The 16722-nt window shown below is 46.1% G+C and overlaps 1 protein-coding gene across 1 annotated transcript; it reads left to right on the forward strand.

Moving 5' to 3' along the window:
- The first annotated feature begins 3747 nt into the window (after positions 1-3747).
- On the forward strand, positions 3748-15909 carry LOC121009151 (RIB43A-like with coiled-coils protein 2). The gene is made up of 7 exons (XM_040442051.1): positions 3748-3887; positions 7160-7241; positions 9166-9510; positions 10599-10717; positions 10804-11031; positions 13884-14050; positions 15728-15909. Exons 1-7 carry the CDS (start codon positions 3771-3773, stop codon positions 15807-15809), a joined length of 1140 nt encoding a protein of 379 aa, XP_040297985.1. The 5' UTR covers positions 3748-3770; the 3' UTR covers positions 15810-15909.
- The last annotated feature ends 813 nt before the right edge of the window (positions 15910-16722 follow it).

Here is a 16722-nt window from a genome sequence, read left to right on the forward strand (position 1 = left end):
CACACACGGTAGTATTTTCCGCCCATGGGCTGCTATGACTACACAGATGTCTACAGCCAGCTTTACTGTCACCAAAACCTTCAGCTTCTTCTCCTGTTACCTCCGAAGGTTTCTGTTACTATAGCGACAGTGCATCGTGTTACTACGGTCACGTGACAGGCTGCCTCCACACGGAGGAATGTCCCACTGAGTATGGGAGGGGGGGAGTAAGTCCTAAGCATGTCGCCTTTTCTTTACTACACGCTAATATAGAGACACGTGTATAGTATAAGGAAATGTTACTGATAAACAAGACTCGTGTAGGACTGGAATTACGACCTTAAAATGTAAATTATTCTGTTCAGAAAAAAAAAAGTTAACGTTAAACGCCCCCTTTTCTTTGCTGATTTGCTTGTAGAGGATACTAGTGGTACGGTCCGTTACTATAGCAGCCAATGTCGCTGCTGAGGAGCTCCAGGACTAGCAGGTCTGTATCGGCTCCATGCTTCTGCGTTATTCCAGAACTTTACTTACAGAGTTTACCTGCTGAGGATTGTAGTTCCTTATCAGGTACAGTGTAGGTATGCTGAGGATTGTAGTTCCTTATCAGGTATGGAGTAGGTATGCTGAGGCTTGTAGTTCCTTATCAGGTACAGAGTAGGTATGCTGAGGCTTGTAGTTCCACATCAGGTACAGAGTAGGTATGCTGAGGATTGTAGTTCCTTATCAGGTATGGAGTAGGTATGCTGAGGCTTGTAGTTCCTTATCAGGTACAGAGTAGGTATGCTGAGGCTTGTAGTTCCACATCAGGTACAGAGTAGGTATGCTGAGGCTTGTAGTTCCTTATCAGGTGTGGAGTAGGTATGCTGAGGCTTGTAGTTCCACATCAGGTACAGAGTAGGTATGCTGAGGCTTGTAGTTCCACATCAGGTACGGAGTAGGTATGCTGAGGCTTGTAGTTCCACATCAGGTATGGAGTAGGTATGCTGAGGCTTGTAGTTCCTCATCAGGTACAGAGTAGGTATGCTGAGGCTTGTAGTTCCACATCAGGTACAGAGTAGGTATGCTGAGGCTTGTAGTTCCTTATCAGGTGTGGAGTAGGTATGCTGAGGCTTGTAGTTCCACATCAGGTACAGAGTAGGTATGCTGAGGCTTGTAGTTCCACATCAGGTACGGAGTAGGTATGCTGAGGCTTGTAGTTCCACATCAGGTATAGAGTAGGTATGCTGAGGCTTGTAGTTCTTCATCAGGTACAGAGTAGGTATGCTGAGGCTTGTAGTTCCACATCAGGTATAGAGTAGGTATGCTGAGGCTTGTAGTTCTTCATCAGGTACAGAGTAGGTATGCTGAGGCTTGTAGTTCCACATCAGGTACAGAGTAGGTATGCTGAGGCTTGTAGTTCCACATCAGGTACAGAGTAGGTATGCTGAGGCTTGTAGTTCCTTATCAGGTGTGGAGTAGGTATGCTGAGGCTTGTAGTTCCACATCAGGTATAGAGTAGGTATGCTGAGGCTTGTAGTTCCACATCAGGTACGGAGTAGGTATGCTGAGGCTTGTAGTTCCACATCAGGTATAGAGTAGGTATGCTGAGGCTTGTAGTTCCACATCAGGTACAGAGTAGGTATGCTGAGGCTTGTAGTTCCACATCAGGTACAGAGTAGGTATGCTGAGGCTTGTAGTTCCACATCAGGTACAGAGTAGGTATGCTGAGGCTTGTAGTTCCACATCAGGTACAGAGTAGGTATGCTGAGGCTTGTAGTTCCACATCAGGTGCAGAGTAGGTATGCTGAGGCTTGTAGTTCTTCATCAGGTATAGAGTAGGTATGCTGAGGCTTGTAGTTCCACATCAGGTACAGAGTAGGTATGCTGAGATAACATCCCAGAGTTATGTTACTAAACTCTTTCTCCCCGCTACAACATGTTAGGTGTATGTGTATTGTCATCTTGTGTAATCTAACACTGCATTCTTAATTATATGTATTTTCTAGGCCTGTTTTATATATTATGCTGTAATTTCCATGTACACCAGCAGGTGGCAGCAGTATGTAGCAGGACCTTAGCCAGTTTAGTGTTTCTGGACTGGAATAGTACATTCCAGTCTAGTCTCCACCTTCTTTGAGCAGAAGTGGGCTGGCCCATGTCCTGTCTCATGTGGAGGAAGGAAAGTTCTAGTTAGTGTACCAGCCACCCCCGCTAGGGGAAGGCTGTGTTGGTAGGAGCTCCCAGTTACAGGGATCCCAACCTTGGAGCCAGCCTCGGCTGAGGCCCAAGATCACCATTCCCAGACTGAGCCATCAGCCTCAGTGCTGGTAGAAAGCAAGCAGCACCTCCAGTCCTCCAGGAAGAGCATTCCCTGTGGCCAAGCTGTGAGTACAGATCCAGAGACCAGGAGAAGCCAAATTCCTCCTCAGCTAGTCAGTCCCATACCAAGCAGAAGACAGATACCTGCCAGATTCACTAGGCATATGATAAGAAGCAGAATACATATAGATTCCTGCCACATATTGCCAATACCTGCTGGGACCCAAGGCTAATGCTGTATCTTGTATGGATTTATGCTGCCATTCAGTAAAGACAAGTTGGATTATATTACCAGTCTGGATCTCATTCCTTATTACCAAAGTTCCTCAATTACTCCTACTAACAACACTCAATTTATTGCAAGTGAGCCAGGATTCAGGAGTCCAGCCGTACCCAGGTAGGAGACACCGTTGACATTACACAGAGACATTACCCCCCTCTGGCATTCCTCACCTGGTACGTGAGTTACAACATCTTAAAGGGCCCTGCAACAGTACCCTGCGCAAACTGCAATTGGAGTCACAAACAAACCATAGACTTTTATACACTTATCCTGACCCACTGCATAATTGGCCACCGTACCACGGTCCTGCTCATTGCACTGAGGCTTGTAGTTCCACCTCAGGTACAGAGTAGGTATGCTGAGGCTTGTAGTTCCACATCAGGTATGGAGTAGGTATGCTGAGGCTTGTAGTTCCACATCAGGTATGGAGTAGGTATGCTGAGGCTTGTAGTTCCACATCAGGTACAGAGTAGGTATGCTGAGGCTTGTAGTTCCACATCAGGTACAGAGTAGGTATGCTGAGGCTTGTAGTTCCACATCAGGTACAGAGTAGGTATGCTGAGGCTTGTAGTTCCACATCAGGTACAGAGTAGGTATGCTGAGGCTTTTAGTTCCACATCAGGTACAGAGTAGGTATGCTGAGGCTTGTAGTTCCACATCAGGTATGGAGTAGGTATGCTGAGGCTTGTAGTTCCACATCAGGTATGGAGTAGGTATGCTGAGGCTTGTAGTTCCACATCAGGTACAGAGTAGGTATGCTGAGGCTTGTAGTTCCACATCAGGTACAGAGTAGGTATGCTGAGGCTTGTAGTTCCACATCAGGTACAGAGTAGGTATGCTGAGGCTTGTAGTTCCACATCAGGTACAGAGTAGGTATGCTGAGGCTTTTAGTTCCACATCAGGTACAGAGTAGGTATGCTGAGGCTTGTAGTTCCACATCAGGTATGGAGTAGACATGCTGAGGATTATAGTTCTTCATCAGGTGCAGAGTAGATATGCTAAAGATTGTAGTTCCATATTAGATGTGGAGCAGACATGTTGAGGATTGTAGTTCCTTAACAGGTGAGGAGCATGCATGCTTGGGCTTGTAGTTGCATATGACTTCTGGAATAAGAGTGCTGAGCCTTGTAGTTCTACACTGCTCAGTATACATTGACGTGTCCTTCTAATTTGTCGATACCATCAGGTGTCATCTCCTTCTGCAGCCATGTACAAGTTGGATCTCCCCATAGACCTGAAGGAAGTCGCTGCCATCGAAAGGCGAAGAAACAGAGAGCAGCAAAGACAGAGCCGAATATTCAACGCCAAAGTTCGGACAATGGGGGTACGTCCTGAGGGTCCTGCAGGCAGCGGCGGATTAAGTGTATCATAGGCCCGAGGCTGTTTACCCATCCTGGACCCCCTCCCTTCATTAACCCCCCATCGCCCCCGCACTACCACCATCCCCTGTTCATGTTCCGCCCCATGTGTATATATACAGTGGGGGAAATAATTATTTGACCCCTCACTGATTTTGTAAGTTTGTCCAATGACAAAGAAATGAAAAGTCTCAGAACAGTATCATTTCAATGGTAGGTTTATTGTAACAGTGGCAGATAGCACATCAAAAGGAAAATCGAAAAAATAACTTTAAATAAAAGATAGCAACTGATTTGCATTTCATTGAGTGAAATAAGTATTTGAACCCTCTAACAAAAAAAGACTTAATACTTGGTGGAAAAACCCTTGTTTGCAAGCACAGAGGTCAAACGTTTCTTGTAATTGATGACCAAGTTTGCGCACATTTTAGGAGGAATGTTGGTCCACTCCTCTTTGCAGATCATCTCTAAATCCTAAGGTTTCGAGGCTGTCTCTGTGCAACTCTGAGCTTGAGCTCCCTCCATAGGTTTTCGATTGGATTAAGGTCCGGAGACTGACTAGGCCACTCCATGACCTTAATGTGCTTCTTCTTGAGCCACTCCTTTGTTGCCTTTGCTGTATGTTTTGGGTCATTGTCGTGCTGGAACACCCATCCACGACCCATTTTCAGTTTCCTGGCAGAGGGAAGGAGGTTGTCGCTCAGGATTTCACGATACATGGCTCCGTCCATTTTCCCGTTTATGCGAATAAGTTGTCCTGTGCCCTTAGCAGAAAAACACCCCCAAAGCAAAATGTTTCCACCCCCATGCTTGACGGTGGGGACGGTGTTTTGGGGGTCATAGGCAGCATTTTTCTTCCTCCAAACACAGCGAGTTGAGTTAATGCCAAAGAGCTCTATTTTGGTCTCATCAGACCACAGCACCTTCTCCCAGTCACTCTCTGAATCATTCAGGTGTTCATTGGCAAACTTCAGACGGGCCTGCACATGTGCCTTCCTGAGCAGGGGGACCTTGCGAGCCCTGCAGGATTTTAATCCATTGCGGTGTAATGTGTTTCCAATGGTTTTCTTGGTGACTGTGGTCCCTGCTAATTTGAGGTCATTAACTAACTCCTCCCGTGTAGTTCTAGGATGCTTTTTCACCTTTCTCAGAACCATTGACACCCCACGAGGTGAGATCTTGCGTGGAGCCCCAGAGCGAGGTCGATTGATGGTCATTTTGTGCTCCTTCCATTTTCGAACAATCGCACCAACAGTTGTCACCTTCTCTCCCAGCTTCTTGCTAATGGTTTTGTAGCCCATTCAGCCTTGTGCAGGTCTACAATTTTGTCTCTGACATCCTTGGACAGCTCTTTGGTCTTTCCCATGTTGGAGAGTTTGGAGTCTGCTTGATTGATTGATTCTGTGGACAGGTGTCTTTTATACAGGTGACTAGTTAAGACAGGTGTCCTTAATGAGGGTGACTAATTGAGTAGAAGTGTCTAACCACTCTGTGGGAGCCAGAACTCTTAATGGTTGGTAGGGGTTCAAATACTTATTTCACTCAATGAAATGCAAATCAGTTGCTATCTTTTATTTAAAGTTATTTTTTCGATTTCCTTTTGATGTGCTATCTGCCACTGTTACAATAAACCTACCATTGAAATGATACTGTTCTGAGACTTTTCATTTCTTTGTCATTGGACAAACTTACAAAATGTGTGAGGGGTCAAATAATTATTTCCCCCACTGTATATATATATATTTTGTATATATTAATGAAAACTATGCCACATTTACAGTATAACACCCCCATCCCCTAAGAGTGCATGGTACACAACCCATAGTCTACAGTATACGACACCTACAGTCAGTACTATATAACTCCAAAATATACCCTGTATAGTATAACACTAGTGCATAGTATACAACACCCCATAGGATACATTATATACTATAACACCGCTCAGTATACCGTATATAGCAGACAACAGTATGCGATATAAAGTGTATCACCCCACAGATATGGGGGGGTAAATGACATCATTGTCAGGACACAGATCAGACTGTGACCCCCCCCCCCCCCCCCCCAGACATTGAACTACAACTTCTATATCTGCAGCAGAAAAGGAAGGAGCGCTGCGCACTGTGGATTAGGCCTCATGCACACGACCGTATGTGATTTGCGGTTTGCAAAAATCGGATGACGTCCGTGTGCATTCCGTATTTTGCAGAACGGAACATCTGGCCCCTAATAGAACAGTCCTATCCTTGTCAGTAATGCGGACAATAATAGGACATGTTCTATTTTTTTTTTGCGGAACGGAAATACGGACATACGGAAACGGAATGCACACAGAGTAACTTCCGTTTTTTTTTTTGCGGACCCATTGAAATTAGTGGTTCTGTAGACGGTCCACGCAAAAAAAAAAAAACGGAACGGACACGGAAAGAAAATACGTTTGTGTGCATGAGGCCTTAGGATTTCCACCTGATGCACAGTCATGTCTCCTATGAAGAGACGGCCGGACGATGACACGTCACTGAGCGGCTCCTTATCCGCTAAAGTCCAGGCTCGCTGACCCCTTTCAGTAACGACTCTCCTTAGAAGAAACTGTGGAAGAAGTATAAATCACGAGAAGCACGCGGTATATATTCCTGACACCGGGACAGCCGCGAAATCGTGCAGCCCGGTGTCAGGATCATCTGTTTAAAATAAAAATAAAACTTTTACAAACTGTACATACTTGTTAAAAAGTAAAAATAAAATAAAACTGTCAGCAAGCTGGTACTCACCACTCCGTCACAAGGTGGGCACCGAAAGCAGAGCGGGATCCTCTCAGACACGCCCCCAGCTCCTGATTGGTGGAGCCAGGTCATCTACAGTCACTGGCGGTGTGTGAGCCGGGCACCGTGCCCAGGAGTGGCTGAGCAGTTAGCGGGGGCCGTTCATCACGGATCTTGAGGTGCTGGCAGCCCTGGCGACTTCCACTGAGGACTTCAGAGAGTGGCGGGTATGGCAGGGACTCAGCTGCAATGTGATTGGAGGAGATGCAGTGAAGCGAGTCCCCCCCCCTCGCTGCTTCCGCTCGGAGCCCTCTGTGTTGACAAGCAAAAATATGAATATGTAATGGCATCTGTGCGTTTGGGGCGGCAATGGGCCCCTCACTGATTTTGGGCCAACCCAAACGCCCCTAATATAATCCGCCATTGCCTGCAGGTCTCTGATGACGTCATATGTTAATACCCTTCTTGTGCAGGTTGATGTGGCCGCACTGGAGAAGCAGGTGGAGGAAAGGAAGACAATGGAGAAGACGGAGAAGTTGCGGGAGGAGGCATTTGGTAAGGACGCCTGACTCTTGAATCAAGTGTCCTATAGCAGGGATCAGCAACCTCCAGCTGTTCTGAAACTACAACTCCCAGAATCCTCCTGTCACTTCCCTGGGAGTCACAAATACAGCTGAGTAAGTGTGCATGCTGGGAGTTGTAGTTTCACAGCAGCTGGAGTGCCGAAGGTTGCTGATCCCTGTCCTATAGTGATACATTGCATGGCCAGAGGCATCACATGAAGCTTCCGGGCCCCTTGTAAAATCTGTAATAGGGCCCCACACCTACCTTGTGCCATCTAGGATACTGGCGCCTTTGTGCCACCTCAGGGACCACTGCCCGGTTGTGACTGCTACCTTTACACCCTCAATATCTGATTCATGGGGGTCCGACACCCGACAACCCCACTGATCAGCTGTTTAAAGAGGCAGTGATGCTCCGGTGAGAGCTGCAGCCTCCTCACAGCTTACCAAGCACAGCACCGTTCATTGTATAGTGGCCGTGCTTGGTATTGCATCTGAAGCCCATTCACTTGAATGGGAGTGAGCTGCGCCTAGGTCATGTGACCGATGAACATGACGTCACTGGCCTAAGAAGAAGCCTCAGCGCTCACCAGCCTCTTGAAACAGTTGATCATGGGGGATGCTGGGAGTTGGACCCCTACCGATCAGATATTGATGACCTATCATTCATGAGGATAGGCCCTCAATATTACACTTTTGGAAAAACCCTTTACTCCAGCAGGTACAGCCTCCAAACTAGATATGGAGGGTGCAGCACTTAGCATTTTTGTATAGGGGGCGCTCATGACTGTAGTTGCTTGTTTAAAGGTCGAGCGTGAGATTAGAAAAACATGGCTGACCGTCCGGTCCACCGGTCGCGTGTGCTATTGCAGCTCCGCTCCATTGAACTGTATGTGGCTGGGCTGCAGTACCAAGACAACAGCCTACGGACAAGAGAGGCGCCGTTTCCAGAAGAAAGCCGCCATGTTTTCCTGATTCCGTGCAAAAAAAACTAACTCTTTAACAGACAACTATGAAATCTCTGTGTCTAAAGTGCGGTAATAGGAGCCTGCACATAATAATGACATTTTCCCGGATGATCATCGGGGCGCCATCTTTAAATATCGGGGTGTCTTTGTAAGGACAATCCCTTTAAGGCGTCACTGATTTTTCCAAAACCTTGTTATAGGTTATGGAGACATATCAAAAGTTTTGATTGGTGGAGGTCTGACAACGAGGAGAGAGAAGCTCTCAGGTATAACGCTCTCTCTCCTCGTTGTAGACGGGCTACATAGAGGTCTATGGGCCTGTCCCGATTCCGTCTTCTATAGCGAGAAGAGAGAACCTGATATGCTCAACGCTCAGATCCCCACCGATCAAAACTTTTGATACGTCCCTATGACATAACTTTTTTGAAAGGTTAGTGACACTTTAAAAGACTATGTTCACCTTCGGGGGCAATTTTTTTTTTTATGACTGCATTTTACTCATTTTGGGTTTAAAATCATTTTTTTTCAATTGGTCTTTATTAAAAATATTCAGCAGCTTTGTCATAAAGGGTTAACTGTTTGTCTAGCTGTGAGAATGGTACTTGAAGTTTGTGACGGTCATCTAATAACCTTTTATCTCTAAATTTCTAGAAGCTCAAAAACACTAATTTAAGCCGCACCCTTATCAGTAAAATAACAATGAAGCTATAATGAGTGTTTATAAGGTCAGAGAGCCATCAGCTGAGCTGCCTGACGGAACACAGTAAAAATACAGAACCTGCTACTAGAGAATCTCAAGGCTGTACAGAGAAAGGGGTTCAACATTTTTAATAAAGAGCAATTAAATAAATTATATTTAGCTCAAAATGACTACAAAGCAATAATAAAAAAAATGCCCCCAAAAGTGTCCATAGCCTTTAACTCTTTGTTCTGTTCATGAACCCACAGATGCAGACAGAGAACAATACGATAAAATCGCTCTGATGCTGGAGCAGAGAGAGCGTCAGCTGTCTCAAGGCCTGGACCAAGCTGTGCAGAATTACAGGGCACAAAATCAGAAGTCCGAGACCCGCAGAGAGTTTGACCTTTATGATCCAGACGCACTGAAAAAGGACAGGCCTGCCAGAGTCAGCGACGACGACCCCAGATGTGGACCTGCCAGCTTGCAGAAGTTTGCCGGTGAAGACCTGAATGAGGAGAAGCGGAGAGAGCTGCAGACTGATATGACCAAAAAATGGCTGACGGGGCAGATAGAGGAGAGGAAGAGGAGTGAAGCACAGCAAAAGTATGCAGGTCAGCAACCAAGGAAGATGGTGTAACCGTAAAAGGGCAACTCTGCAAGAGATGTGGGAGAATAGGTTGTGTGGTGTGGGCTAGACATGCCCCCTTTTATTTACGTCATGTCCTTTAATCACAGTGGCGTGCCCCCTACTCTGTGTTTCTTATGAAGCAGCCATGAGCATGCTCTATTTATAAATTATAAAGACGGTTGTTTTTTTTTCTAATTTTTCACGGAGAACCCCTTTAAGAAACGAAAGTTGTGCTGTGATTGGTTTCTAAGCCCAGTTTGAGGCCCACCCATCCAGCATCACCCTGTAGCCTGCTGATAGACTTTCCTTTAAGGCCCATTTTTTCAGAAGGGTTTCCTAAAAAATATACAGATCATAGAGTGCCACCCTTCTAGGACCCCCAGATATAAGTTGTGGCGGAACCCGTCAGCAAGTGTTTAATTCTCCTGCAGTGCCACCACAGGAGAAATGAGGTACTACACAGTTATATAAAAGAATGGGCAGTCAGTGTAGATGCCTGGTCCTTGGGGGCGTAAACAATCCCGGTTGCAGGGACGCTTGAAGCTCCACCTGGAGGGCCCATGTCTGATGCTCCTTAGGCCCCCTCCCCATCTGGGCCCTCACTTAGGCAGTGCTCAAGTTGAGCGCTGACTGAGGTTCCCAGAGATGGAAGGGGGCCCAAGACGCATCATAGATGTCTTTACTCTCCACAGGCCCTCCAGCAGCGCTGCCGGCATGAGAATGGGGCCTCAGCCCAGAGTTTGCACTGCGGGTCCTCCAGAGTGAGAGACACTCTTTGTAGTAATTTTTTGCTGTGGCCCTTTAACACCCCCTGACCGATCCATGGCTGCAGATGGAGGGGCATGTGACCAACACGTCGTCATGCCTCCTCCATTGAAGCACAGTGCACCTGCCTTCGAGTCGAGCTCCCTGTATCCATGACGACGTGTTGGGTCACATGCAGCCATTTTATGGACCAGAGGATGGCCAACCAAGGGGGTAGGGGGCAGAAGTTGTACTAAATAAAGTGGTCAACCCCTTTAATTCAGGCCTGATACCCTCCGATAACAGATCTGGTTATTCTTCCTGCAGATACTTTATATGACCTCAAGAGAGTGGAGCAGGACGAGAGAGCGCAACACCTCAGCATGATGGAAGAAGAGTGCCGGAAGGCAGTGGACATGGCCACCACTAGTTTGAATCAGGCCTTGGTAAGTCATCCAGATATTTCTTATGGTCATTGACAATTGAGATGTTCTATGGCTTGTCGTGACCACCATCTCTGTTCTTGGCCCAGGCCATGGAGGCGTCCGAGCGCTGGAGACTGCAGAAGCAGCAGGAAGAAGATAATAATTTTGCAGAGATTTACAACCACCTGACAGGAGACATACTGACGGAGAATCCCGCGGCGGCAGTCAGCATCTTTGGGCCGCATCGTGTGGTGCCGGATCGTTGGAAGGGTATGAGCCCTGAGCAGCTCAAAGCCATCTTAGATACTCAGAAGCGGCAATGCCAAGAGAAGCAGGTACTGTATCAAAAATCCCACCCAGCTTCCGATAACTCAGCTCTGCAACCCTTTACCCTCCAGTTATTGTGGGACTACTACCTCCAGAATGCCCTCAAATCTACTGACACTGGTTTAACAATCTATTTAGGATCATACTTTAGGCATTGGCTGTCTGGCACACATGGAGTTGTAGTACTACAAGAGTATGAGACCTTCAGGTTAGATTGGGCCAATGGGGTACCTTCAATGGAGGCAGACCACGCGACTGCCGGGGGCAGCAGAGGGGCCCGGTGCTCAACTTCTCCTTCTGTTGCCAGTGTGAAAACACTGCACTTCCATGCAGCCTCCACTAGGGGGGGATCATGATTACAGCTTCTATTCAAGAATATAGTTAACCATATAAACTGCTCCCCCTAGTGGTGGCTGCAGGAAACCAGCTTTGTAACATGTAAAGGGAAGCAGGAAATTTACCAATGTATTTATGCCAGTTTTCTGGTCTGAATACATTGACAAATATGGTGTTTAGGAGGAGAGCCATATTTTTGAAGCGCCGGTTATACTTTTCCCGGCATAGAAGTCGCATGAAGTGAGGTGGAGGGAGACCACCGATTGGACATTGACTGCATCTCCTGGCCATGTGCCAACAGTGTTTGCGCTGAGATCCCCTACTTTTAACCCCTTTGCGTTACGTGACGAGGGCTTATTCACACTCTGTCACAATGATCTTGTGAGTACCCACGAGATCAGAGGCAGGGGGGTGCAGCTGATATACAGAGCCGGGCTCCTCAGACATTACTCCTATATTAGGCTACTTTCACACTTGCGTTGTTGTTGTTTTCCGGGATTGAGATCCGGCAGAGGATCTCAATACCGGAGAAAAAAACGTTTCTGTTTAGGCCTTGTGCATTCTGAATGGAAAGAGATCTGCTCAGGATGCATCAGGACGTCTTCCGTTCCGTCAGCTTTCCGTTTTGTGACCGGACACAAAACCGCTGCAAGCTGCGGTTTTGTGTCCAGTCATAAAAATGGAAGAAAAAAAAAAAAAATGATCCGTCACAATGTAAGTCAATGGTGACTGAAAGGCCTGAAAACCAGATCTGTCACCCAGTGACTTTTAATGTATTTAGTGACTGATCCGGTTTTTTTCTGTTTTGATTTCACACAACCGCATCTTAACGGAACGGATGCATCCTGATGTGCAAAACCAATACGGATCCCTTTAATTCCGGTATAGAGTGACTGATCCGTTTTTTTTCCATTTTGATTTCACACAACCGCATTCTAACAGAACGGATGTATCCTGATGTGCAAAACGGATCATTTTAATTTTAGTATTGAGGTCCTCTGCCGGATCTCAGTACCGGAATTAACAACGCAAGTGTGAACGTAGCCAAAGTAGTTTAACTCCATAGATGCTGGGGCCCGTGGCATCTAAGTGGTTAGACGGGGAGAGGGGGGCTACCTTTGTCAACCCATCCGAATGCTCTGCGACATTTTTGGCGTACAGTGGGTTGTCACTACAGCAGGGGCCCCCCGAAACCTGCCATCTTACTTAGTACACCTGCTAGATGCACTACATAGACAGACTCATAGTGACATATCAATGGCTTTGATCTCTTGGGGTCTGGCGCTCTCTCTCCTCGCTGACTGAATAGAAAGACTCGGGGCTGTCTCAATTCCATCTCCTGCAGTAAGGAGACAGAGCGCAGTAGGCGAGACCTTCTCTCTCCCCGTGCCCCGACCCCCACCAATCAAAACCTTAGGACATGTACGTTTGTCAGTACATTACATCTACCCCAAAAAATAAGCTCATAAAAAATAAGCCTCATACAGCTTTGGAAAATGTGAAAAGTTATGGCCCCCTATTAGTCAGAGCATAGTGCCCCAGGAGTGACCCCTGTATCTGCATGGTACTGGTAGTCCCACCTTCCTCCACCGATATCATCTGATCACCAGGGAGCTACACTGCTGGTCAGTCCCTTCAAGTAGATCCATTTTATACCCCGACCGAAGGGGAGAATCTTTATATTTCAGGGATGGGGGGGTCTGTTCTGAGGCTGGAGGATCTGATGGGGGGCTGATCGGAGGCTGAGAAAGGGACCCCTATAATATTCTGAACTTAAAAATTAGACTGCTATGTTTGGTCAAAGTGGCGCCTGTACTATATGTAATATATATATATATATATTTAGTGCAGGCGCCACTTTTGGCTGCAAAAATACAGCGCTCTAGATTTTTTTAAATTAAAGCGCAATTTCTGTAACTTACCCCTAAGTCACTTATATGTTTGACCAAATATAGCAGTCAAATTTTTAAGTTGAGAATTTTGTATGGCCAGCGAAGGATGTTACAAATATCCAAATGGCCCTCGGAGGCAAAAAGTGTCCCCACCCCGGCTCTATGATGTACCATTCATCTATTATTCCCACTAGAAGTTATGAATGGATTACTAGCAGTTTGCAGTGAAGGTCCATATAGGTGTTACCCGTTGGGGGGGGGGGTCCCTGCACAGTCTGACACCATCCAATCAGTGCCGGCAGTGTCAGACTGTGCAGTGACCCCCCGAGTAGTAAGCAGGAATAATAGAGGAATGGCACAACATAGTCATAAAAATAGATGCTCCAGCTGTTATTACATGGGGGATGCACATAGTTACTAAAACCTGTCAGGTGAGGAGAGAGGTCCTCTTTGGGTTACAGTCTGAGGACACCAACACACATAGGAAGCTCATCTGTGTGGGGGGACACAAGGAACGAGGATCGTCCCGGGCAACACTGTAGGGAACTATCATTTATGCCATTGCCTAGTCTAACAGTACAGATGAGACGGTGGTGGATCATGCAACCCTTGTCCAATGTTGATGTTCTCAGAGGCTGAAGGAGGAGGAGAAGCAGCAGAACATGGAGTGGGACAGGCAGAGGACGCTGGCTGCGCGCGCCGCAATGAATTTAGAACAAGAAGAGCAGGAAATCGGCAAAGAGATGAGGAAGAGGCTGGATGGGTATAACCAGCAGCTCAGCAGAGAGCAGCGGGCGCAGTGAGTATGTCATGAGTATGTTTAGGTGGTGCCATGTGTCAGGTTTGTATTCAGGGGTGGACTGGCCATAGACCCTACAAGGAAGGGGGGCGTCCAAGCTTTACTCACACCGCCAGCTGAGTACATAACGAGCTGATGCTTTCAGCATTAATTAACACTAGGAGCATCAGGTACTTATGCACCTGGCCGCTGGCGACCGATGCCCTCCTAAATGTATGTTCTTGGGACAGTGATACATTTGAATACTGCTGCGGGGGTGGCAGTATTTTGTGTTACACTGTGGTATTTGGTTCTGCAAGTGCAGTATATTGTGCTGCACTGATATTTGGTTCTGCTGGGGCAGTATATTGTGCTGCACTGTGGTATTTGGTTCTGCTGGGGCAGTATATTGTGCTACACTGTAGTATTTCTGGCGCTGCCTACTTGCATTGCCCCACCTTCTTTCAGTTTGTAGCTACTTTTAAGTTTTTTTCCAGGGCCACTTTGTTCCCAGTCTGACCCTGTTTGTATTGACTTTCTTGGGCTCTATGCACACTGCATTCCAGCCTGTACCAGGAAGATATCCTGACGTATGCCGCTGTACAGCCATACAGTTGTATACAGTACAGACCAAAAGTTTGGACACACCTTCTCATTCAAAGAGTTTTCTTTATTTTCATGACTATGAAAATTGTAGATTCACACTGAAGGCATCAAAACTATGAATTAACACATGTGGAATTATATACATAACAAACAAGTGTGAAACAACTGAAAATATGTCATATTCTAGGTTCTTCAAAGTAGCCACCTTTTGCTTTGATTACTGCTTTGCACACTCTTGGCATTCTCTTGATGAGCTTCAAGAGGTAGTCCCCTGAAATGGTTTTCACTTCACAGGTGTGCCCTGTCAGGTTTAATAAGTGGGATTTCTTGCCTTATAAATGGGGTTGGGACCATCAGTGCCATTGAGGAGAAGTCAGGTGGATACACAGCTGATAGTCCTACTGAATAGACTGTTAGAATTTGTATTATGGCAAGAAAAAAGCAGCTAAGTAAAGAAAAACGAGTGGCCATCATTACTTTAAGAAATGAAGGTCAGTCAGTCAGCCAAAAAATTGGGAAAACTTTGAAAGTAAGGGCTATTTGACCATGAAGGAGAGTGATAGGGTGCTGCGCCAGATGACCTGGCCTCCACAGTCACCGGACCTGAACCCAATCGAGATGGTTTGGGGTGAGCTGGACCGCAGAGTGAAGGCAAAAGGGCCAACAAGTGCTAAACATCTCTGGGAACTCCTTCAAGACTGTTGGAAGACCATTTCAGGGGACTACCTCTTGAAGCTCATCAAGAGAATGCCAAGAGTGTGCAAAGCAGTAATCAAAGCAAAAGGTGGCTACTTTGAAGAACCTAGAATATGACATATTTTCAGTTGTTTCACACTTGTTTGTTATGTATATAATTCCACATGTGTTAATTCATAGTTTTGATGCCTTCATAGTCATGAAAATAAAGAAAACTCTTTGAATGAGAAGGTGTGTCCAAACTTTTGGTCTGTACTGTATATCGGCCACAATATTAAAATAATAAATAAATATATATTTTTGGGCAGTGGCCAGCTGTATACAGATGTATTAAAAAAAATGCATAAAAATGTCTACAAGTATTGTTGCTGATTGTAATTTCTTGCTCTTTTCTAGCCTGGAGTACCTGGATAGAGTGGTCTACACCAACAACCCAACCGCTCATTACCACAGTCAGTTCAACACCACCAGCCGCTGAATGACTCCTGACCTCAGTGGTCAGACCACCAGGGAGCATGGTCAGACCTGTACATCCAAGATCCTGACTCTGGCAGACCACGGTCATATCAATAAAGATGACCCCAATGTGAACAAGGTCTTATTTTTGTATTCAGTGCAAACTGATAATAATCTGCTATTGAAAGCTGCTACTCGACGTCCATCTCCTGGACCGACTGTGGCTCCACTGACCCGAACTGACTGTACCATAAATGACTATGACGTACTCGGTTCTGGTCAGGGAAGCCACGGTCAGTCCAGGAGATGTGGCCAACACATGGGTCGTGTTTACCGCTCTAATCAATCAGATGTATGGATGGTACAGATGTATCCTGCAGTAATACTAGAGGCTTCACTACACAGGTTAAGTGATCACTTACTTTTTACACAACTTTCAATAAATCAATAGTACAGGCGACTATAAGAAACTTTGCAATATGCCTTATCAAAGAAAAATCTCTAGTTCTCCTGTTATCAGCGGTCTACCTCCTCTCCCCCTCCTTGTTAAATGCTTTTCTCTTTGAAATCTGCTTTGAATCCATCCAGGAGAGGAGCAGCTTACAGAAGGATCACATTACATATGTCAGTACAAGTTGATGGAGAGAGGAGGGTGGAGGAGAGTAGAAACTGATACAGCAAAATAGGAAGTTTATATCTCAATCCAAGTGCTTTATTCACAATCATACAGGTCTGTACCTCTCTGTGATGTCCTCCATCATCCTGGAGCTGCTTCTGTGTAAGAGAAGGTTAGGAAGCAGATTATCATCTACTTTCTGTGTGCACTGGATGGGAGCTCATCTACACCAACCATGTTTGAAAAGCATGCACAGAGGAAAACTGCTAAAAAATGCCAGATACGAGTCAAATAGTGACCAGAAATAGTGTTATTCCTC

The sequence above is a fragment of the Bufo bufo genome, chromosome 8, assembly GCF_905171765.1.
Source record: "Bufo bufo chromosome 8, aBufBuf1.1, whole genome shotgun sequence".
Lineage (NCBI taxonomy): Eukaryota > Metazoa > Chordata > Amphibia > Anura > Bufonidae > Bufo > Bufo bufo.